The 23,984-nt window shown below is 42.5% G+C and overlaps 1 protein-coding gene across 4 annotated transcripts in view; it reads left to right on the top strand.

Annotated features, from left to right (window-relative positions):
• Nucleotides 1–271: 271 nt before the first annotated feature.
• Nucleotides 272–23,984, top strand: part of LOC148096496 (NACHT, LRR and PYD domains-containing protein 12-like) — a 63,598-nt gene continuing 39,885 nt past the window's right edge. The window contains exons 1-7 of one of the 4 annotated variants that reach the window (XM_087835656.1): nucleotides 273–1,240; nucleotides 1,570–1,701; nucleotides 6,975–7,106; nucleotides 10,469–10,704; nucleotides 10,809–12,597; nucleotides 17,084–17,257; nucleotides 21,670–21,865. In XM_087835656.1, coding sequence (XP_087691782.1) covers nucleotides 1,131–1,240; nucleotides 1,570–1,701; nucleotides 6,975–7,106; nucleotides 10,469–10,704; nucleotides 10,809–12,597; nucleotides 17,084–17,257; nucleotides 21,670–21,865 — 2,769 coding nt within the window. In that variant the 5' untranslated portion in view covers nucleotides 273–1,130. Of the gene's footprint in view, nucleotides 1,241–1,569; nucleotides 1,702–6,974; nucleotides 7,107–10,451; nucleotides 10,705–10,808; nucleotides 12,598–17,083; nucleotides 17,258–19,380; nucleotides 19,558–21,669; nucleotides 21,866–23,984 lie in introns of those variants that run through there. The other 3 variants (XM_087835654.1, XM_087835655.1, XM_087835657.1) reach the window with 3 other exon arrangements.

Below are 23,984 nucleotides of genomic sequence, written 5' to 3'. Positions count from 1 at the left end.
ATTGGTACTTCCTGGCTTGTGTAGTTACTAGGTAACAAAAGCTCAACACTTCCCCTAGCGTCCTGGAGCACTTCCGTTGTGTTTTGGAGTTTGCAGGTGTTTTGGAGTTTGCAATTGTTTTGTAGTTGGAGTGTTTTGGAGCGCGCCACTGTGACGTAATCGGCCTTAAAATGCAGCCTTTAAGGCTGCAGAACCTAAATTGGGATACAGTCTCTGACTTTAAACTGTTTGAGCCACTTCCTGTTCTCAGTCCCGGCATCCTGATCACCGAGGTTTCTGTTGCTCTGATATCTGATATTGATTATATCGGTAAACAGGCTGTAGGCAGAAACATCAGGTCTGACCTGAAAATCCCTTCAGAAACAAACTTTAAGAGATTTATGTCCGTGTGAGGCCGCACGCTGATTGGATAACCACCTGTCAGTCTCAAGTTATTAGCCAATGAGCGCGCAGATTCACAGTAAGACCTTATCACGTCATTCTTTTAAACTAAAACATCGACAGTAAAACTGTAACGTGTCCTGTGATCTATAAACACTCTGTGATGAATAATCTGAAGTCATTTTGAGCCTGACAGTAGTTTCCTGTCACAGAGCAGAAGCTGCAGGCAGTTTTTGGCACCTTTATATTTAATTTATTCCAAAATAAATCAATAAAGGTAGAAAAGAACTCTCAGTGACATTAAAAATCTATTTTTAAAGACAGATGTGACCAAGTGCAACAAATATAAGATGACATGTTTACAGATATTTGAAGTATTGATCATATGTAGAACACAGAGCAGGTCCAATAACAGAGTCATCCTGCTCACAAACAGCAGTTTGGTTTCATGAGCTCACTTCCTGCAGTGATCCTCAGCTTCTCTCCAAAGGAGCCGTAACATGTGGGCTCCTCACCATGATGATGATCCCAAACACACTGAGTTCCTTCATCCACCTGATCATGTACTTATTAAATAATGTGATGGTTTTGGTGTTTTTTAAAGACTTTGAGCCTCTAAAATAACTGGTTTGGACTTTAGGGCCAAAGCTCCAACATTAGAAACCCGTCAGTGTGATGCTTCCAGTACAACAGCACCTCTGAGTGTGTGTGTTTACCTCTCAGACTAACTCCACCCTGACATCAAGAAGATGGAGGAAGAGGACGGAGCAGCATCTGCAGCATCCAGCTGTGTGTCTGTGAGGAGTGACGGGGTTACACAAACACCTCCACCTTACAGTCATGGACCTGCAGCAACAATGTAAGAACACTACTAACTTTATTAGTCATTTCAACAGAACCATGACAGAATCATTGATCTGTGATTGGTTCAAACTGTTTGATCTGAGTTTGATTTTTATTGACTTGTTTTCTTGCTAAGATCTGAACTCTGTAAGTTTAAGTGAAGTCAGTGCAGCAGAATCAGAGAGAAGAGCTGAGAACAAACTGAGTTCATTCAGAGACAGAAAAAACTGGCTGATGATTGGCTGACCTGTCAGCGTTATGAGGCAGACACAATATCACAGAGGGATCAGCTGATCATATGGCTGTCAGAGAGAACTGATCAGTTATTGATGTTTGTGTTTGCAGGGGTCAGAGGTCACAGTCTCCAGCATCCAGCTGTGTGTCTGTGAGGAGTGATGGGTCCATGTTCCTACCTCCACATTTCACTGATGAACCTGCACCAACACCAAACCTCAACCATGGAGCTCACCTGATAATGTAAGACATCTGCTGCTCACTCATGTTTAGTTTTGCTTGAAATTTTTTGAACACTTGATTTTTTTTTATATTTCTGCATAAACAAACCTAAAGCACCGTCAGATTATCCTGTGTCCCTGTATGAGGAAGGACCTGGACATCTAACTTTAGTTGTTGTCCTGGAGTTTTAATGTTAGAGAACTGATACCAGTAAGTTTATAGCCGTGGTTAAAATAAAAATACTTGAGGATTTTCTTCAGAATTAGATTTTTCTGAATAAATAGGACCTAAAAGATTTATTGGGCTTAACCAACAGTCCCTGCTGCATAGCTCGACTTATTAGCCAGCTAGCTAGTTGGCAAACACGGAGAAACGTCAATGTCAGCTAACTCTAACTCCAAACATATAAAACCAAAAAAATAACACACTGTGCAGAACTCCCGAGTTTTGAGTAATACTTTGTGTTTTGCTCCCAATGAGCCAGGCTTTGTTGTCAGTTTAGACAATGTTTCTCTGGGCTTTTCTTTGGATATTGGTTTGTCATGATTCAATTCAATTCAATTCAATTTTATTCATATAGCGCCAAATCACAACAAATGTCGCCTCAAGGCGCTTCATAGATACAGAGAAAAGCCCAACAATCATATGACCCCCTATGAGCAAGCACTTTGGCGACAGTGGGAAGGAAAAACTCCCTTTTAACAGGAAGAAACCTCCGGCAGAACCAGGCTCAGGGAGGGGCGGCCATCTGCTGCGACCGGTTGGGGTGAGAGAAGGAAGACAGGATAAAAGACATGCTGTGGAAGAGAGACAGAGATTAATAACAGATATGATTCAATACAGAGAGGTCTATTAACACATAGTGAGTGAGAAAGGTGACTGGAAAGGAAAAACTCAATGCATCATGGGAATCCCCCGGCAGCCTACATCTATTGCAGCATAACTAAGGGAGGATTCAGGGTCACCTGGTCCAGCCCTAACTATATGCTTTAGCAAAAAGGAAAGTTTTAAGCCTAATCTTAAAAGTAGAGATAGTGTCTGTCTCCCAAATCCAAACTGGAAGCTGGTTCCACAGAAGAGGGGCCTGAAAACTGAAGGCTCTCCCTCCCATTCTACTTTTAAATACTCTAGGAACAACAAGTAGGCCTGCAGAGTGGGAGCGAAGTGCTCTAATAGGGTAATATGGTACTACAAGGTCATTAAGATAGGATGGGGCCTGATTATTTAAGACCTTGTATGTGAGGAGCAGGATTTTGAATTCAATTCTGGATTTAACAGGAAGCCAATGAAGGGAAGCCAAAACAGGAGAAATATGCTCTCTCTTTCTAGTCCCTGTCAGTACTCTTGCTGCAGCATTTTGGATTAACTGAAGGCTTTTCAGTGAGTTTTTTGGACATCCTGATAATAATGAATTGCAGTAGTCCAGCCTGGAAGTAATAAATGCATGAACTAGTTTTCCAGCGTCACTCTGAGACAGGATATTTCTAATTTTAGAGATGTTGCGCAAATGGAAGAACGCAGTCTTACATATTTGTTTAATATGTGCGTTGAAGGACATATCCTGGTCAAAAATGACTCCAAGGTTCCTCACAGTGTTACTGGAGGCCAAGGTAATGCCATCCAGAGTAAGAATCTGGTTAGATACCATATTTCTAAGCTTTTCAGCGCCGAGAACAATGACCTCAGTTTTATCTGAGTTAAGAAGCAGAAAGTTAGTGGCCATCCAAGTCTTTATGTCTTTAAGACATTCGTGCAGTTTAACTAATTGGTGTGTGTTATCTGGCTTTATGGACAGATAGAGCTGGGTGTCATCTGCATAGCAGTGAAAATGTATGCTATGTCTTCTAATGATGCTGCCTAGGGGAAGCATGTATAATGTAAACAGAATTGGTCCTAGCACTGAACCCTGTGGAACTCCATAATTAACCTCAGTGTGTGAAGAGGACTCTCCATTTACATGCACAAATTGGAGTCTATTAGATAGATATGATACAAACCACTGCAGTGCAATACCTGTAATACCTACAGCATGTTCTAATCGCTCTAACAGGATATTATGGTCAACAGTATCGAATGCTGCACTAAGGTCAAGAAGGACAAGCACAGAGATGAGTCCACTCTCAGAGGCCATAAGAAGATCATTTGTAACCTTCACTAAAGCTGTTTCTGTGCTGTGATGAACTCTGAAACCTGACTGAAACTCTTCAAATAAACCATTCCTCTGCAGATGATCTGTTAGCTGTTTGACAACTACTCTTTCAAGGATTTTTGATATGAAAGGAAGGTTGGAGATTGGCCTATAATTAGCTAAGACTGCTGGGTCTAGAGATGGCTTTTTGAGTAAAGGTTTAACTGCAGCCACCTTGAAGGCCTGTGGTACATAGCCGATCATTAGAGATAGGTTGATCATATATAAGATCGAAGAATTAATCAATGGCAGGACCTCTTTGAGCAGTTTTGTAGGAATGGGGTCTAAAAGACACGTTGATGGTTTGGAGGAAGTAATTATTGAAGTTAACTCAGAAAGATCGATTGGAGAAAAAGAGTCTAACTTAACATCAATGGAACTAAGAGTAGCTGTTGATAATATTACATCTGTGGGATGATTATTGGTAATTTTTTTCTCTAATGATAAAAATTTTATTTGTGAAGAAGTTCATGAAGTCATCACTAGTTAACGTTAAAGGGATGGTTGGCTCAAAAGAGCTCTGACTTTTTGTCAGCCTGGCTACAGTGCTGAAGAGAAACTTGGGGTTGTTCTTATTTTCTTCAATCAGTGATGAGTAGTAAGCTGTTCTGGCTTTGCGGAGGGCTTTCTTATAAAGCAACAAACTATTTCTCCAGGCTAAATGATGATCCTCTAAATTTGTGACACGCCATTTCCTCTCCAGATTACGAGTCATCTGCTTTAGGGTACGTGTTTGAGAATTATACCACGGGGTCAGGTACTTCTGATTAGAGACCTTAGTTTTCACTGGAGCTACAGTATCCAGAGTCGTACGTAGTGAGGAGGTGAAATTATTAACAAGATAATCGACCTCTGTTGGGGTAGCGTTCAGATAGCTGCTCTGCTCTGTGTTGGTACAGGGCATTGACGATGATAACAGTGGCTGGATTATATTCTTAAACTTAGTTACAGCGCTTTCAGAAAGACATCTACTTTGATAAAGTCCACTCTCCACTGCTGCGTAATCAATTATTGTAAATGTAAATGTTATCAAGAAATGATCAGACAGGAGAGGGTTTTCAGGAAACACTGTTAAATGTTCAGTTTCTATGCCATATGTTAAAACAAGATCTAGAGTGTGATTAAAGTGGTGGGTGGGTTCTTTTACATTTTGAGAGAAACCAATTGAGTCTAACAACAGATTAAATGCCATGTTGAGGCTGTCATTTTTAGCATCAACATGGATGTTAAAATCACCCACAATAATTATTTTATCTGAGCTCAGAACTAAATTAGATATAAAGTCTGGGAAATCAGACAGAAACTCTGTGTAAGGCCCAGGTGGACGATAGATGATAACAAGTAAGACTGGTTTCTGAGTTTCACAGCTGGGGTGGACAATGTTAATCATCAGGCTTTCAAATGAATTAAAAGTCTGTCTTGGTCTTTCATTAATTAATAGACTGGTGTGAAAAATTGTTGCCACACCGCCCCCTCGACCTGTGCTTCGCGATTTCTGGTAGTTAGAATGACTCGGGGGTGTTGATTCATTTAAACTAACATAATCATCCTGCTGCAACCAGGTTTCTGTAAGGCAGAGTAAATCAATTTGTTGATCAATTATTAAGTCATGTACTAACAGAGACTTGGAGGAGAGAGACCTAATATTTAATAATCCACATTTCACTGTTTTACTCTTTGGTTCAGATGTGGATACTGTATTGTTCTTTCTTTGTAAATGTTTAAGTTGTTTGTTGCTGGTTTTTAGTTTGTTTTTTGTCTTTTTGGAAGCAGACACAGTCTCTATGGAGATGGGTTTTTGGGGGGGTAGCAGGAGGAGAGAAGCTGCAGAGAGGCGTGTAAGACTGCAACTCTGCTTCCTGGTCCCAACTCTGGATAGTCATGTTTTGAGGGGTTTAATAAATTTGTCGATATTTCTAGAAATGAGAGCTGCTCCATCCAAAGTGGGATGGATGCCATCTCTCCTAACAAGACCAGGTTTCCTCCAGAAGGTTTGCCAATTATCTATGAAGCCCACATCATTTCTGGGACACCACTCAGACAGCCAGCAATTTAAGGAGAACATGCGGCTAAACATGTCACTCCTGGTCTGATTGGGGAGGGGACCAGAGAAAACTACAGAGTCCGACATTGTTTTGGCAAAGTTACACACCGATTCAATATTGATTTTAGTGACCTCCGATTGGCATAACCGGGTGTCATTACTGCCGACGTGAATTATGATTTTACTGAATTTACGTTTACCCTTAGCCAGCAGTTTTAAATTTCCTTCAATGTCGCCTGCTCTGGCCCCTGGAAGGCAATTGACTATGGTTGCCGGTGTCTCTAGCTTCACATGTCTGAGAACAGAATCACCAATTACCAGAGTTTGACCCCCAGCGGGTGTGTCACCGAGTGGGGAAAAACGGTTAGACACATGAACGGGTTGGTGGTGTACCTGGGGCTTCTGTTTAGGACTACGCTTCCTCCTCACCGTTACCCAGCCGTCTTTCCCCAGCTGCTTGGGATTTGCCGGGGAACAGCTAGCGGGGCCTACGCTATCTTCGGCTGCACCAGCTACAGGGGCCTGGCTAGCTAAGGGTGAGAGAAGGGTGCAAAGCCGAGTCTCCAGTTCAGTAATCCTGGCCTCCAGAGCTGCAAATATGCTACATTTGTTACAGATATCATTACTGCTAAAGGAGGCCGAGGAGTAACTAAACATCTGACACAATGAGCAAGAAAGTGCAGAAGGGACAGGTGAAGTAGCCATGGTGCTAACGGGTCGGCTACGAGCTAAGCTAGCAAAATAGTACAGAGACAGTGAGTGAATACTTTGGCTATAAATTAGGTAGTGAGTACACAGAAAGTGTGCTTCGGATGAAGCACGTGAAGATTATACTGTGAAAAAAAAGAATGTATTTAAAAGTTGTTAATTAAACTGCTAAGCAAATAAGCTACTCAGAAACACCACTGTGTTTGAGCAGGAACAGGAAGCGATACTATACCACAGAGCGAGCGAACACCAAGTGACAGTGATGAGGTCATTCTAATATCTGGACTCTAAATTAGACTCTCTCATGACAGATTTTATCATTGATTGTGACGAGAAACCCTTCTGTGTTTGCAGAGGTCAGAGGTCACAGTCTCCAGTATCCAGCTGTGCGTCTATGAGGAGTGATGGGTCCATGTTCCTACCTCCACATTTCAGTAATGAACCTGCACCAACACCAAACCTCCATCATGGACCTCAGCTGATAATGTAAGAGATCTGCTGCTGACTCATTTACTGTGCTCTTTCAAAGTGTCTGTATTTAGTGTGACATTGTTGGACTCTTTTTCTGGTCCCCTTCAAGAAACCTCGAAGCACAGGCCGAGGGGGCGGTGTGGCAGCAATTTTTCACACCAGCCTATTAATCAACCAAAGACCCAGACAGACTTTTAATTCATTTGAAAGCCTGATGCTTCGCCTCATCCACCCCAGCTGTGAAACTCAGAAACCAGTCTTACTCGTTATCATCTATCGTCCACCTGGGCCTTACACACAGTTTCTGTCTGATCTGACTTTTTATCTGATTTAGTTCTCAGCTCAGATAAAGGAAATGGCGTATCTCAACTTTAGAAGATCCAGGGCTCTAGACTAACCCTTTTCCAAGGTTGCACTGGTGCACCTAACTTTTTTCTTAGGTGCACCCAAATTTTTCAACTGCATCACTTAACACCGCAGCTTTACATGTTCACTTAAAAAAAAATCTGTCCATACAGACAACATTGATTTGTAAATGATTAACAATCTTGTGCTTGTGCTTCAAGTGCTTTGGCACTCTTTGGCAGTACTGTAGACAATGTTAAATGTAATCATCACTTCGGCTCCTCTGACGACCTGTTTGCTGCTGCTGAAAGGCACTTGGGCTTTTATCGCAGCATATATTTAGAGTTTTCTGGATACACTGTGCTTTTTCAGTATTCAGAGGTTGATGGCTCTGTGTCAGAGCTGGCTATGAATTTCAGACAGATCAGGCCTTAACTTAACAAAAAAGTTATCAATAGTTCTTTTCATCTTTTCTTATTATCCACAGCTACATCCACTCTGTCAGGCCTAGGGCTGGATATCATCACTGATTCCTATAATACATTCAATTCGATTCAATTTGGCCCCAGACAGTCAGAAATATTACAATTCTGATCACTTATCCATATTTTTATATCCATAAAAACAAAGCTGACACTGAGACTTGATCAGAGGTGTGATCTTTACACCGGAGGCCTTTGTGTCAAAGTCACTGAGGATCAAACAGAAACACATGAAGCAGATTTTCCTGTTCTGGCTTTTTATAGCAGATAACCTTCAAAATATTCTGCAGTCGATCAAAAACTGAAGCAAACCATGAATCAACATGTGAACATGACCTGATGCTGCTGAAGTGAAGCAAAGTTACAGAGGTTTGATTACAGACACAGCTGAGAGTTTGTAATCTGTCATCATTTTAAAAAGTTTACATTTCGTTGATATTAAACAGCAGAAATGAGGCTTTACTGTCGGGAAAAAAACAAAACAAAACACAACAGCGTCCGACAGCACTGTGCATGACTTCTGTGTAATAAGCGAAAGAAGAATGCAGAAAACAGAGATTGGAGATAGAAAACTGTTCTTGAAGCACACAGAGAGAGAGCTGTGTAGGAAGTCAAAGGAGCTTGCAAAGAAAAGCGTCTGGACTTCTTTAAGTTACTTGAAGACGTTTCACCTCTCATCCGAGAGGCTTCTTCAGTTCTAAGGTCAAATGGTGGAGAGTCCCAGATATAAACCTGGTGGGAGTGTCCCCCCACAGAGGGACAAAAGGACCCCCTGATGATCCTCTAATCGCCTGAGCCAAGGTGTGGAACTGGGTGTGGGTCCCAATCAGCCAGAGTTTCGGGTGAGTTCATTGTGAAACCTGGCCCCACCTTATCATGCGAATGATAAGGTGGGGCAGGCGATTAGAGGATGTAGGAGTCGTGGTAAGACAATCACATGACCACTTAAAGACAAAGCAACAAGGTGACATATACCAGTTTATAAACTGTGTTGATAGGCCAGTAAAACCAGAGCCAATCACATGACCACTGGACAAAGCTGGACTGAAAGACAGCACAGAGGCACTAATCATGGCAGCACAGGAACAAGCTCTGAGCACAAGATCCATAGAGGCTGGGGTCTATCACACCAGGCAAGACCCCAGGTGCAGGCTGCGTAAAGATGCCCCTGAGACAACCCAGCACAGAACAGCAGGGTGTAAGATGCTAGCAGACAAGGCATACATGGAACGCCATAACCAAGTGGCCGGCATAGTGTACAGGAACATCTGTGCTGAGTATGGCCTGGAGGTCCTGAGGTGGAGAGTGTCCGAGCTAAGATCCTGTGGATCATTAAATGAAATAATGAAACATTGTGCAGATGTAATGTTAAAGTGCTTTGTGCCACATTAGCACAGCATGTACTGACAGAGCAGTGCAAGCAGAACAAAGCAAATGAGCAAAGTGATGTAAACAGAGTAACTGAACAGAGTGAGCAGAGTAATATCAGCAGTAATGAAGCAGCAGGATCAGTGTAGCAGCATGTGACGTCATAATGAATCAGATATGATCTGAAATATGACAGTGAGACAAGAACATGATGTAAGGTCCTGTTTAAACCCTGATGGTGATGCTATGAGGGGAGCACGTTCTGATTTAGGACTTGGATGGTCTGAGGATAGAAGCTCCTCTCTGTTTGTGTCCTGATGCTGCAGAACCTTCTGCCTGATTGTAGAAGGAGCTGAAGCCAGCATCATCCCAGAGGTGAAGCTCCTCTGTGTGCAGACCTGAGGTCAGATTCCTCCAGGCTGATGTTCAGGATCTACAGAAACGTGTGGTTGTAGTTATTGCTGCACTGTGTGCTGACAGCAGATACTCAGAAGAAAGCACTGCACACGTGTTCTTTACAAACATCTGTACATATAAAATATGGATTATGGCAGTGAATGAACACGTTTCTGTCATTTGTTTCATTGGCTTCTTTTTTCTGCCTGTGTTCATGTGATTAATGTCTAACACATAAACAGGTTTGTAATCAAACATCACATCATTAGGGAGGCATCATGAAACAAAGTTACTGCTGGAGGCTGAACTCAATTTGGTGGCAATGTTCAAAAATATCACTCAGATCATTTCAAAGCTTTTAGTTCTTCTTCTTCACTTCTGTAAAATAATAGAAAGAAAATCAGAACCCAGAAGTTCACTTCCTGATGACTGAACTCTTTCAAAATAAAGCTGAAAGCTATGAATGTGACACCGCTGCTCCACCACAGTTTTTAGAGGAGGTCAAAGGTCAGTTCAAAGTGATGGATCCCAAACTTCCAGTACATCCAGTGAAGGACATAATCAGCTCTGTGATGAAGGCTTTTACTGTGGAGTTTGTAGGCTGATCACTCTGTGTTTAATAAGACAGGCAGGAACAGCAAAGGAAACTTGGATTCTGAACTCAAACACAAGTTTCTCCACTTTGACTTTTCTCTGTGACCATCAGAGCTTCTGCACAGTGTCATCAAATCTGGATGTTTGTCACTGACAGTCAAGGATTTTAGTGATAAAGAAATGTGTTCACAGAGGGAGGAAGAGGAGTGGTGTCTGTGAGGAGGAGCAGCTGTCCTGCTGTGCTTTGTGTCAGGACGTCCTGAAGGATCCAGTCTCTACCAGCTGTGGACACTGGTTCTGCAGACAGTGCATCTCCTCGTACTGGGACCAGTCTGCTTCATCAGGAGACTCGTCCTGTCCCCAGTGTGGAGAAAGATCCAGAACCAGAGCTGGACTGCAGACAGCCAGTCAGAGCAGCTGTGTACAAAGTAAGACTGAACATCTGTCTGCTGATGGACTCATTTCTGAAAACTGGACTTCTTGTTGTTGTTCAGACATTGAAGAGTTTTCTTTCTGTTTTTCTTTCTTTCAGCAGATGTTGGTCTGCAGGAGGTTTTAGATGAACATAAGATCAGTCTGAGGAGGAGATGTGAACGTGTGACTGAAGGAAGTGATGAAACAGGAAGTAGAACCCTCCTCAACAGGATCTACACTGAGCTCTACATCACAGAGGGACAGAGTGAAGAGGTTCATACCCAACATGAGGTGAGGCAGCTGGAGACAGCTTCCAAGATGGACGCCCTCCATGACGCTCCAATCAGGTGCCAGGACATCTTTAAAGCCTTATCTGACCAACAGAGACCCATCAGAGTGGTTCTGACCAACGGCGTGGCTGGTGTTGGAAAAACCTTCTCAGTGCAGAAGTTCACTCTGGACTGGGCAGAGGGCTTGGAGAACCAACATGTCAGTGTGGTGGTTCTGCTTTCATTCAGGGAGCTGAACCTGATCAGAGATGAGCAGTACAGTCTTCTGGAGCTGCTCCATGTTTTCCATCCAACATTACAGAAGGTCACAGCAGAGAAGCTGGCTGTCTCTCAGCTTTTGTTCATCTTTGACGGCCTGGATGAAAGCAGACTTTCATTGGATTTCACCAACAGGAAGCTGCTGTCTGATGTCACACAGAAGTCATCAGTCAGCCAGCTGCTGACAAACCTTATCCAGGGGAATCTGCTTCCCTCGGCTCTCGTCTGGATAACTTCCCGACCTGCAGCGGCCAATCAGATCCCTCCTACATGTGTTGACAGGCTAACGGAAGTACGAGGCTTCACTGACGCTCAGAAGGAGGAGTACTTCAGGAGGAGATTCAGTGATGAAGAGCTGTCCCGCAGAATCATCTCCCACATGAAGACATCCAGGAGCCTCCACATCATGTGTAGAATCCCAGTCTTCTGCTGGATCACTGCTACAGTTCTGGAGCACATGTTGACTACAGAGCAGAGAGGAGAGCTGCCCAAGACCCTGACTGACATGTACTCACACTTCCTGCTGGTTCAGACAAAGAGGAAGAAGAACAAGTACCACGAGGGACATGAGACGAGTCCACAGGAGCTGACGGAGGCTGACAGGGAAGTTCTTCTGAAGCTGGGGAGGCTGGCGTTTGAACATCTGGAGAAAGGAAACATCATGTTCTACCAAGAAGACCTGGAGCAGTGTGGTCTGGATGTGACAGAGGCCTCAGTGTACTCAGGAGTTTGTACAGAGATCTTCAAAAGAGAGTGTGTGATCTTCCAGAAACCAGTCTACTGCTTTGTTCATCTGAGCATCCAGGAGTTTCTGGCTGCTGTCTACATGTTCCACTGTTTCACCAACAGGAAGTCAGAGGTGCTGAAGGACTTCCTGGGAAAAAAATACAACGAGTCATCTCTGGATGATTTTTTGATGGAAACACTAATAAAATCCCTCCAGAGTAAAAATGGTCGTCTGGACCTGTTTGTCCGCTTCCTTCATGGCCTCTGTCTGGAGTCCAACCAGAGACTCTTAGGAGGTCTGCTGGGTCAGACAGAGAACAGTCCAGAAACCATCCAGAGAGTCATCAAGAATCTGAAAGAAAGGAAGACAAAATCCTCTCCTGACAGAATCATCAACATCTTCCACTGTCTGATGGAGATGAACGACCTCTCAGTACATCAGGAGATCCAAGAGTTCCTGAAGTCAGAGAACAAATCAGAGAAGGAACTCTCTGAGATCCAGTGCTCAGCTCTGGCCTTCATGCTGCAGATGTCAGAGGAGGTTCTGGATGAGTTGGACCTGCAGAAGTACAACACAACAGCAGAGGGACAACGTCGACTGATTGCAGCTGTGAGGAACTTCAGAAAGGCTCGGTGAGTCCAGATGTTATTATTAATATTATCAATTAGTGATAGTTTAGTTACTCAGTCACACAGTAATAAATTCTGATTTATTTTGTGTTCACAGTGAAGAGTTGTTTTCATGCTTTTAAAAATGTTTTGTTTTTTATCAGAACACTACATTTGTATTATTCTGGCAGAGACCTTGGTAGGAGAGTGCACCTTCACATGTATGTGGGTGTGTAACTGTGAGTTTTTCACCACGTCGTCGGTTTTTAGTCTAACGCTGAGTTTGCAGTCTGACATGTTTTATCTGTGTGCTGTTTCCGCTCGGTCGTGTTAACACGGTGCAGCAGACAGTAATGAGACTGTTGCTCATGTCTGTGCTGCTGTTGGTCTGTTAGCATTGCTCCTTAGGAGAGAAGACTGAAGTGAGACTTTACAAAGTGTTTGTAGTAAAGTGAAAGTGTGAAACAGTGAAGATGGTCCAAAGCAGCCTCTGTTTGTGCTTCTGATCACTGCTCTTTCTGTGTGATGTCATTGTCTTTATCTGGGCTCTGATTGCACTTTCTTAATTTTTCCAACTAATTATTGAACGTGTGAACAATCACATTATCTGTGACATCATCACCATGAGCATATGTGCTCCAGTTCTTTAGTTTTTTTCCCCTCTGTACTAAAGAGCTGAGATGGACAGCAGTGTGCCAGCATACATCCAAAATTAGAGTCAAAGGTCACTGCAGGTCATTATTTTTAAACCGTCACCACTCGTGACTCCGCCCCTTTATAACAAAAGTCACACAAACAGCGTGTGAGGTCACGAACACACCACAGCATCACCAAGTCACAAGGACGAGGCTCTGACAGGGACGACTCACAGTAGGAAGAGGTCAGTCTGTGCCCGTTGGCAGACTGTTGGGCGTGATCACGTCGTATCTGCATTATTTGGTACGATCATCATAGAAATGATCAGAAATCATCACCAGACGAGAAGCTGAGCTTTGATTACTTGATGCCAGCATCATCATCATCATCTTTGGTGGTTAGTGACGTGTAGCAGCAGTGAGTGGGCCAGAGTGATTTGTGTGTTTGTTTTTCTTAAAGTGACCGTGGATTGTTGAGTCATTCTGGCTCGTTTTGGTTTCACAGCCATCCTCCTCACCTGGATGCTGACTTGCCACTTAGTGAGAGCTTTGTGGAGATCTTCAGGTTCTCCAATATAGTCGAGAGTCACTTTTATTTTTTTGGGACCCGAAACTGGAGATGTGGAGCTCACGGCGGCCTTACTTGCCGAGTTCTTCGGTGAACAGGTTTACCGTGGAGCACAAGAAATCCGACCTTATTGCTCCGATGGAAACAGAGTAAAGCCGAGTTTTAGGACCACGGTAAGAAAAATATTCCCGATCATTTTAAGATAAAGTCGAGGTTAAAGTCAAAATTGTATTTGGAGAAAAAAGTTGAAATGTGGAGATTTGTTGTCTCAAAACAAATTGCCAGGTTTTCTGTCCCCTCTACAAAACGCTTTGTTTAGATGAGTTAGTGAAACAAAGTGATCCACCGTCTTATGATAATGATAATAACTTTATTTATAAAGCGATTTCAAACAAAGTGCTGAACCAATATTTCATCATCCAGTTTTGCAGCATCCATCCTCTTTATTGTACGAAGGTGAACCATCGATAACCTCGCATCCGTCCATTACAAGACATTTGATTTTGTACAAATCTTCCAGATTTGTGTTTTTCAGCTTTCTGCACCATCCTTTCAGCATCTTTATACTTTTCACCACACTGTATTTATATAACACATGGATGTGTAACAGGAATCATTTCCCTTCTTTAGCTAACACCACTGCTGAAGTTTCACTGACTCAGAGAGTACAGCAGCTGTGGCACTTTGTCCTGAAACAGCAAATCTCCACATTTCTTCTTTATTCTCAAAGTCATTTTCACCTTTAATGTTGAAATTATGGACATTATTTTTTCCTTAATGTGGTATGGGCCTTCTGTATAACAGAGACCCAGCAGTAACTAGTGAAGCCCAGTGTGAGGGTCTCTGTCTTTAAAATAATGAGCTGGTGATAAAGTGGTGGTGAGGGAATCACCGCTGAGGTTGAACTTCGATCCGCCTCCCTGCATCCTTTTTACTTACCAAGAGAGTTTCCACAGATCCTTGTTACTGATGTGTATGTTCAACTGAGGGCGAATGTGGAAGTCGCCACTCAGACCACAGTAATGTCACACCAGACGCTCCCAGTTTATTTTGTCATTTTAATCAATGTACAGTTGGGAGGTTGCTCGCTGACGTTTGTTATGGCTCCATCAAGGAACCTAATAAATCTTTCTGTAGAGCTCTCTGTGGCATGTTTGACTAAAATGTGTTTTATTTGGTTCCCATCTTGAAATCTGTCTTAAAGAGAACTAAACCTCAGTGCTGGTTCTGGTTCCGGTGTGGTCAGCGGGTCCATCCAGACCCTTCAAGACTGTTTTTCTTGGACTGATTAGGACTTATTTCAAAATGCTTGCTGTGACTTGGATAAATTTACAGACTGTGACAGCAAATATTCATTTTTGTGAGGACCTCATAATCCCAAAAGGGTAATTTGTATATGTCCAAATGATAAGCTTGGAAAAATATTATTAATTATTAATGCCTGAGCTTCAGAGTTCCTCAGATTTGGGAGGAATCTATTATTGTGTCTAAATCTATAAATAATTTTGGCCTGTTGCTTGTTTTGTAATCAAAACCTGAGAAACTTTTGTGTGCCAAAAACAGGACGTCCTCCTATTGGCTTATAGAACATGTAGGGGTGTGTGCGCTGTGCTCCACATAGTTATGAAGATCTTGATTAACCACATTAGCTTCACATTAGTAACTTTGTCCTCGACAGCTCGGTCATCTTCAGAACCTGCCCAGGAATTGAACTGCACATGTGCACTGGCTCCAGACGTGGGGTTGTCCTGCATAGTCAGTGGTGTCAGTAGATCATTAAGTAAAATAATATGTAACTAAATTCCTTTGAAAGAGCAATCATGGACGACAAAGCTGGGCGGAGTCTGCTCTAAGACACCAAATGACCAAATGTTTGCTGACCTGTATCAGTGATCACCTTTTTGTTGGCCTGGTCCCCCAGTCCTCCCACTCCCCCCGGTCCTCGGTGGATGCTGTCACTTCCTCTGACATTGGCTCACCATTTATGTTGTGTCAAAAATCAAACGTGAAGATCTAATTTACTCTAAACTCTCTGACTGTTACTAATATAGTCATAAAATATGCAACAACCACTGGAGATGGAGATGAAGCTTCAACTTGCAGAAAATAGTTGATTAAAATCAGTTTGAATAAACCCAAGGCTCAGAGCAAAAGAGACAAAAGCGCCCCCAAGTGGTCAGACTGTAGACGAACAGAATAAACCCTATCAAAGACAAACACGCTGGAAGCATCTTTTCTAACACTCCAGTATTTATTAGCATTTATTATAAATTTATTGTGACTTTGAAGACGTTCAGTGTTTCCTTTGGTATAATGGAGGTCTGACTACAGTCCAGTAAACACACTGATTAGGATTATAGATTAAACTGCAGTAATACTTTCACAGTGTGCAGTGATACACAGGTCCGAGTGGTTTTACACTGAAATTCTCAACAACAGGAAACTATAACAATTTGTTACTCTAATAATAAACATAGAAGAAGAAAAACATTTTTCATTTAGAGTTGATGAAAATAAATGAATTTGAACTTTACAAACCAATCAAAGACAAACTGATCCATGTGAGTTTATAACAATATTCAAAGGCTGCTGCTGGACACAGACAGGTAACATCATTTCGACTTGCTGTCACCTGGATCTGGAGTCATAAACCCTGAAGCGCTGAACATTAATACAAATCTGTTTCTGCCAACTAGTGATAAACCTGCAGACTAATGGCTCAGAAAGCTAAAATGAGCCAATCATTTCTGTGTTTAGTTCCCCTGAAATCAGATGTGATATCAGCAGCTGTGAGTTCATTCATCATTATTGTCCAGTGATGAGATTTCTGCTCCGTTTGGTGACAGTCAGCAGATTTTTCCTGCGTGTGGACGTGAACAGTCGTACCTGACAGCAGCAGGTAGCAAACAGAGATCATCTTTCCAGCTGGAACTCTTCACTGAGCTGAGCTCATTCAAAATGTTCTGGATTCAAGACAGGAAACAGTCCAAATGTGTGTCTTCACTCTGACTCTGGATCAGATCTCACTGACAGACTGTGGACATTATGGAAGCCTAAATGTGACGCCATCTTCCTCCTTCATCTGCAGATTAAAGCCAAACAAAGATTCTTATTAAAAGGTCTGAGAGAGACTGAATCATTGTGTCATGTCAAAGACAGTAAGAGGAGCTGAAGCACAGATGTGAAGAGCAGATGTTCATCAGATTATGACCTCACTCTGTTTTGTCTTCATATACATTCAGTCTGTGTTTATAATGCAGACTTTCTGCTTTTATAATAACACATTTTATATTTTCTGTAATCACAGACTGACTAAGTGTGGACTCTCAGGGACTCACTGTGAAGTTGTGGCCTCGGCTCTGAAGTCCATCCCCTCCCATCTGACAGAACTGGACATGAGTAACAACAAGCTGCAGGATTCAGCAGTGAAGCTTCTGTGTGCTGGACTGGAGAGTCCAAACTGTCGACTGGAGACTCTGAGGTGAATTCACTGACTGCAGCTGTTGTTGTTTTTCTGTATTTCAGATATTTGATATTTGAAACTTTCTTTAGTTCGTAAATGTTCAGGATGTGTCTGAAGACAAATGTGAAGAAGTTGAGTGCTTTCAGAAATGTTGTGTCTTTCCAATCGACTGAACAACAGTTTTTCCTCTTGGCTGCAAATAGAAGTGACAGACTTGAGCAGGGTTCATTGCAGGCTGACAGAAGTGGAGTGGTGACTTGGAGATGTTTGACAGGACAGCTTTTCAGCCTCCACAGGTTCATGTTGTGCTCCATCAGTCAGTGAAGATGAAGTCAGTACTGATGAGGCTGTAGAGTGTGTGAGGGATGTGAATGAGGCTGTTGGAGATCTGATGGTAGCAGATAAAAACAGGCTGCAGAGCCTTTGAGCTTGTGTGGAAACAGAGAGAGAGAAAAGAAAGACATGAATGTCAAAGCTAATAAAGGTGAAGTTAGGAGCTGTGATGATGTTCATGTGTCAGAAGCTGATCTGGCTGCTACAGAGACGACCCACACAGCTGCTGTGGTGAGGTGTGTGTTAAAGCAGAGGAACACAGAGCAGATGAACACAGGCCCAAACATGACAGCAAAGCAGGATTCAGGCTCTGTGAGAGGATTTCAAACAGAAGCTGGAGAAGAGAAAGGACTCTGTTGGAATGACTACAGAAAGAAGGCAGCTGACACCAGTTCAAGTGTTTCCATGGAGCCCATCCTAACATTCATTTATACACTAACGTACAGAAGTGAACGGGAAAATGAATCCATAGTTTCAAATGTAGAAATAGTTCTCAGTTCATTTACAGAGTTTAATACAGTTCATGAGCAAATGTTCAAAACAGCAGCTGAGAAGAAATCTGCTTCACAAAGTTGGATCCAATTCCAAAAGTTTGTGATGCACTTGAACGCAGCGTGAGCAGTTCACTGCCTAACCCCACAGAGACTGTCAGTCTGGACTTTTCTTTATTTCTATTGGCTGTCAGTGAGATTTCAGAGCAATCAGAGACTGTGGGTCTGTGTATGAAGTATAATTCATGTGCAGTTGTTGAAGTTGTAGAATGAGAAATGGCTGTTTGGGGTATTTCCTGCTTTCATTGTCCTGCTTGTGCTGATGAACATGTTTATTGACGTGTGAATTCATTCTTCAACGCTCGATTCTGCCTGAACAACGTGAAAACTTTGCTTATTTTTGTGTAACACAATTCAACGCACTGAAGCATCGACTTGTTCCATTATCCAACAATGAAAACAGGAAGCAGAGACAGCTGGCCTTCAAAGTAAAAGCTGCTCCTTTTGAAAAGTGTTGGTGGTAAAATGTAAGAAGAGCTGAAGCACATATATGATCTACGTACCAAAATATTAAACACAGTTGATATATTTGTGTGAGTGTTGTGATTCAGGTGTAGATGTAATAATGTACATATAGTCGAGTTTCCTGTTGCAGATCAGCTGATCAGAGTCAGGCCAATCAGCTCTGAGCATGCTCAGTCTGAGTTATGGAGCCACATACTACGATTCACCATGGCAATGGCATGAGCAGAGGCTCCATATGAATCCAGAGGAGCAGGAACATGAATGATGACAGTAGATGTTTGTGTGAAAGTGCTGGAAGCAAATTAGTGTGTGATGTTCTTTCAGTGTTGCACTTTGTAGACGCTCCCTGAGCACTGGTCTCACAGCCAGCTGCACATAGAGACCAGTGTTGTTAGTCCAGGTCAGAAGATGACTTGTTGGAATGAAAATGAGCTTGTAGTTTTTTTGCTTTAATAATGTGACTGGAAAAAGGTGTTGGACTTCAAATATGTCCATTTCTTTCACACTTCACCTTTAAAAGTGAAGCCATGTGGTTCCTGGAAGGATAAACACGACTTTTTCAAGTCTTTTTCCTGTTTTTATGAGAAATGTACGACTTTAATGTGAAACATTCAGAGTTTTTTCTCTTGTTGTGTTTGTTTGAAGCTGCTTCCTGTTGGCTTCAGCTGCTTGGAGTTTCCATTTTCTAAACTTCTACATTCTGAACCTTCTGCAGCTCTGTACAGATGATGAAACACTGAATGATTTCAAGCACTTTGTCTAATAAACCTACATCTTTCATTCTTTATACAGATTGAAGGACTGTGATTTGTCAGAGATCAGCTGTGATTATCTGGCAGCAGCGCTGAAGTCCAACCCCTCCCATCTGAGAGAGCTGGACCTGAGCTACAACAACAAGCTGCAGGATTCAGGAGTGAAGCAGCTGTGTGGTTTCCTGGAGAGTCCAGGATGTAAACTTGAAACTCTGAGGTCAGTCAGCATGTTTTAGTTGTGCTGAGATGGATATGATGTGAAAGTTGTGCTGACACTAAACTGCAGACATCAGGCTGATATTATACTGATCCACACTGAGGATCTTCATGGTAAAGTCTGTTTTCTTCTTCTCTGGTTTAGTCCATTGACTGCAGCAGAACAATGTTCACATTTCAAACAGTGATACTCAACGTATGGCTCGCGGCCCACACGCGGCCTGCCCACCTTTCCTAATTCAGAGAGAGGGGACCCTGATTAACTGTGTAGCGTTCTTCCTCACAGTTCTAAGTATCAGACACAACAATGAATAATCCACAGCTGACTGTCTTTAGCAGGTCAAAGGTCACAGCACACAGCAGACAGTCAGAAATATTCTAACTCTGATCATTTATCAGTTGTGACACTGTGAGACTTGATCAGAGGTGTGATCATCACAGCAGAGGCCTTTGTGTCAAAGTCACTGAGGATCAAACAGAAACACATGAAGCAGATTTTCCTCTTCTGGCTTTTTATAGCAGATAACCTTCAAAATATTCTGCAGTCGATCAAAAACTGAAGCAAACCATGAATCAACATGTGAACATGAGCTGATGCTGCTGAAGTGAAGCAAAGTTACATAGGTTTGATTACAGACACAGCTGAGAGTTTATAATCTTTCATCATTTTAAAAAGTTTCCATGGAACAGCAGAAATGAGGCTTTACTGTCAGAGGCCGACAGCACTGAACACAACAGCAGACTGGTGGCTAATAAACATTGAATGATGCATAAACAGATGTTTGAAGCTGTTCTTGGAGTACACTGAGAGAGAGAGAGAGCTGTGCATGCAGGAACAGCCAAAGTCAGAGACAATTCATGAGCATATTTATCAAACGTGAAGCAGAGTTTGGATCTTCTTTTGCTGCTGGTTCACTCAGTTTTGGTTGGAGACAGATGAAACCTGCAGCTTCAGGATCTGTGAGCTGTCCACTTTCAGCCCCGACAGCGTGTCCGTGTACGTGCCGTCGAGTGAACGATCCACGCTCTGGCTGTTTCCATCTTTGTGTGTTTAGCTACTCTCATTTACTGTTTTTGCTGTTTGCTTCTTGTTGAAATAGTTTGTGAGCTTTAACCTGAGATTTGGCAAAATACATTTATATTAAACATCGATTCAGGATTGAATGAATCAACATCGTTTTATTCAAATTAAAACCATTTAAATGGGAACATTAATTTTTATACAGCCGCCTCTAATGCTGGGTAATGTCAGCTGGTCCATGTGCAGCTTGCTGAGACGCTCGGGGAGCGTCTACAAAGCGCAACACTGAAAGAACATCATCCATAAATATTGAGTAATAACTGGACTCTCATACAGCGAGACTCAAATGCCTTTAAACATCAGCTTATCCTGCTGATCCAAGTCCAACACTGAGTTTGTAAAAACATGTTTGTCAATCATTTTGTTTGGTTTCTGAGGAAAATGATTCAATAACTTGCTGCTAATACACAACATTTCATCATATTTCCTCATAACCCTCTTTTGTCTGACCATTTGATCCCATTTGAATTTGCAATAAAGGATCCACAGAGTTTGGTGACCATAATGACAGTAGATGTTTGTGTGAAAGTGCTGGAAGCAAATGAGTGTGTGATGTTCTTTCAGTGTTGCACTTTGTAGATGCTCCCTGAGCACTGGTCTCACATCCAGCTGCACATAGAGACCAGTGTTGTTAGTCCAGGTCAGAAGATGACTTGTTGGAATGAAAATGAGCTTGTAGTTTGTCTGCTTTAATAATGTGACTGGAAAAAGGTGTTGGACTTCAAATATGTCCATTTCTTTCACACTTCACCTTTAAAAGTGAAGCCATGTGGTTCCTGGAAGGAAAAACACGACTTTTTCAAGTCTTTGTCCTGTTTTTATGAGAAATGTACGACTTTAATGTGAAACATTCAGAGTTTTTTCTCTTGTTGTGTTTGTTTGAAGCTGCTTCCTGTTGGCTTCAGCTGTTTGGAGTTTCCATTTTCTAAACCTCTACATTCTGAACCTTCTTCAGCTCTGAACAGATGATGAAACACTGAATGATTTCAAGCACTTTGTCTAATAAACTCACATCTTTCATTCTTTATACAGATTGAAGGACTGTGGTTTGTCAGAGATCAGCTGTGATTATCTGGCAGCAGCACTGAAGTCCAACCCCTCCCATCTGAGAGAGCTGGACCTGAGAGACAACAACAAGCTGCAGGATTCAGGAGTGAAGCATCTGTGTGGTTTCCTGGAGAGTCCAGGATGTAAACTTGAAACTCTGAGGTCAGTCAGCATGTTTTAGTTGTGCTGAGATGAATATGATGTGAAAGTTGTGCTGACACTAAACTGCAGACATCAGGCTGATATTATACTGATCCACACTGAGGATCTTCATGGTAAAGTATGTTTTCTTCTTCTCTGGTTTAGTCCATTGACTGTAGCAGAACAATGTTCACATTTCAAACCTTCAAAGAAGAAGAAAAATCCTCCACTGGAAAATTCACTGTGAAACTCTCAAACTCTTCCTTCCACCTTAAAGTCTGTCTGACACTGAAATCCAAAGCAAAATGTGCGTTTGCTTTACAGACAGCAGTCCATCACAAACATACACACATCATCCAAAACACAGTCCAACATCCAAATCTCCTCCACTGCCAGCATGAATGATGGGAAAGAGAAGGAGGAACACTCTGACATTCAGGGTTAGAATGAGTTTCATAAAGCAGACTGTGAAGATCAAAGCTGCATTAGAAAGCTTACATGAATGAATGAGTGGACAGAAGTTGACAGAGATCATCTGAAGCACTTCAAAGGCTTTAAATCAGCACATTTCTCTTTATTCTTTATCAACTCTGTTAGTTTCTCTCAGTTTTCTGTGGAATGAAGCTAACAGCAGGCTAATAAGATGCTGACCAATAGGTTTCTATTAAAGGTTGTAATTTGTATATGAAAAAGTGCTTTGGCTCAGCAGGGATCAGCTTACAGGTAGAATACAGCTGCTGGATGGGATTAGCATGTCGTAGCTATCTACCAAACTGCTAACTGGGGAATTTCAGGCCATCTATGGATCATTTTTGCTAACTGTTTATTCAGCTTAGGCTCACAGGGCTGCAGCCTGTGCCCTAGCTGTCATAGGGCAAGAGGCGTGGTCCACCTGCACAGGTGAGCAGTCCATCACAGGGCCAACAGAGAGAGACAGAGAAGCACTCTCACATCCACACCTTCAGCCAATTTAGAAGCACCAATGAACCTAAGCAGCATTTCATTGGACTGTGGGAGAACATCCAACCTCCACAGAAAGGCCCAGCTGACCAACAAGCTTCAACCTACAACCTCCTTGCTTTAAGGCACTAGTGCGAACCACTTTTCCCCATTTCAGCCCAAATCCTGCATCTTCCTGTTTCTGACTCCAGGCCAGCTCCACTAACACTTTCTCATCAGACACTGCCACCTAGTGGAGGAAGTCTTAGTTCCATTTGAAGCTTCAGATTACAGTTAGTTCCTTTACAAAGAGGTGGAGGTGGTGGGGCCACAGCACCATCATCACTGAGTGCCATAGGACACTTAACCTTTGTTTCCACATGCTGGGAACTTCCTGTTGTTCCAAGGAGGACTGGAAAATGTGTGAAAATCTCCCAGTCAGTTCCTCACAGCACACTTCAATCATTTCCCTCCCACAGCATCAGGACCAGGGCTTTTTCTCTCTTTGGTCCCACTAAGAGATTTCCACACAAACACCTCATCAGTGGGACTCTCAGAGCTACCAGCCCTTTGCTACAATCACAAAGCTCTTCATTGAAATCAATGATATCAAAGCTGGAATCAAATGAGTCCAAGTCTTCTGCTGATTCAGCATCACATTCATCTTTGCTCCTTGTTCTGCATCCCCACCATGGACTTCATTCCTTTCCAAGCCAGCCTTGAGTGTCCTTGATTCAGCTCATCCTCTGCTTTACTTTTACACCTGATTTTAGCTGCTTTATCTCTCTTTCAACAAGTTTCTGTGCCTCAATCTTTTTCTTCTCTCCCTCATAACAAGACAGCTTCTTCTGCCTGAGAACATGTTGGAGTGATTTACTAATCCAGGGCTGCTTATTGGGGGAAAATACTTCCCGTTTCCAAAGTAATCCCCATTTTTCCCAGAAAGAAATGTCAGTAGAAATCGATGATCTAAGTGAGAACATGAGCCTTTAAAAAGTCCCAGTGGGTGCAGTCAAAGCAGTCCCTCAGTCCCAGTATAGAGTCTTTGGTCCAGACTGGAACAACTGTGTGCCCAGTTTGAGCTCTCTTCAGTGCTGTGACCTGACAGACCCAGAGGGGCCATCACATCACATTTAGAAGCTCCCCTAATGGAGCCACAACACATGTCCAGTACTTAGTCTGTCTTGTTGGACCAACTGGAAGAAATGATTCAAGGACTT

The sequence above is a fragment of the Neolamprologus brichardi genome, chromosome 23 (assembly GCF_056152115.1).
Source record: "Neolamprologus brichardi isolate AB-2024 chromosome 23, ASM5615211v1, whole genome shotgun sequence".
NCBI classification, from domain to species: domain Eukaryota; kingdom Metazoa; phylum Chordata; class Actinopteri; order Cichliformes; family Cichlidae; genus Neolamprologus; species Neolamprologus brichardi.
This window is presented reverse-complemented; position numbering and strand designations above follow the sequence as displayed.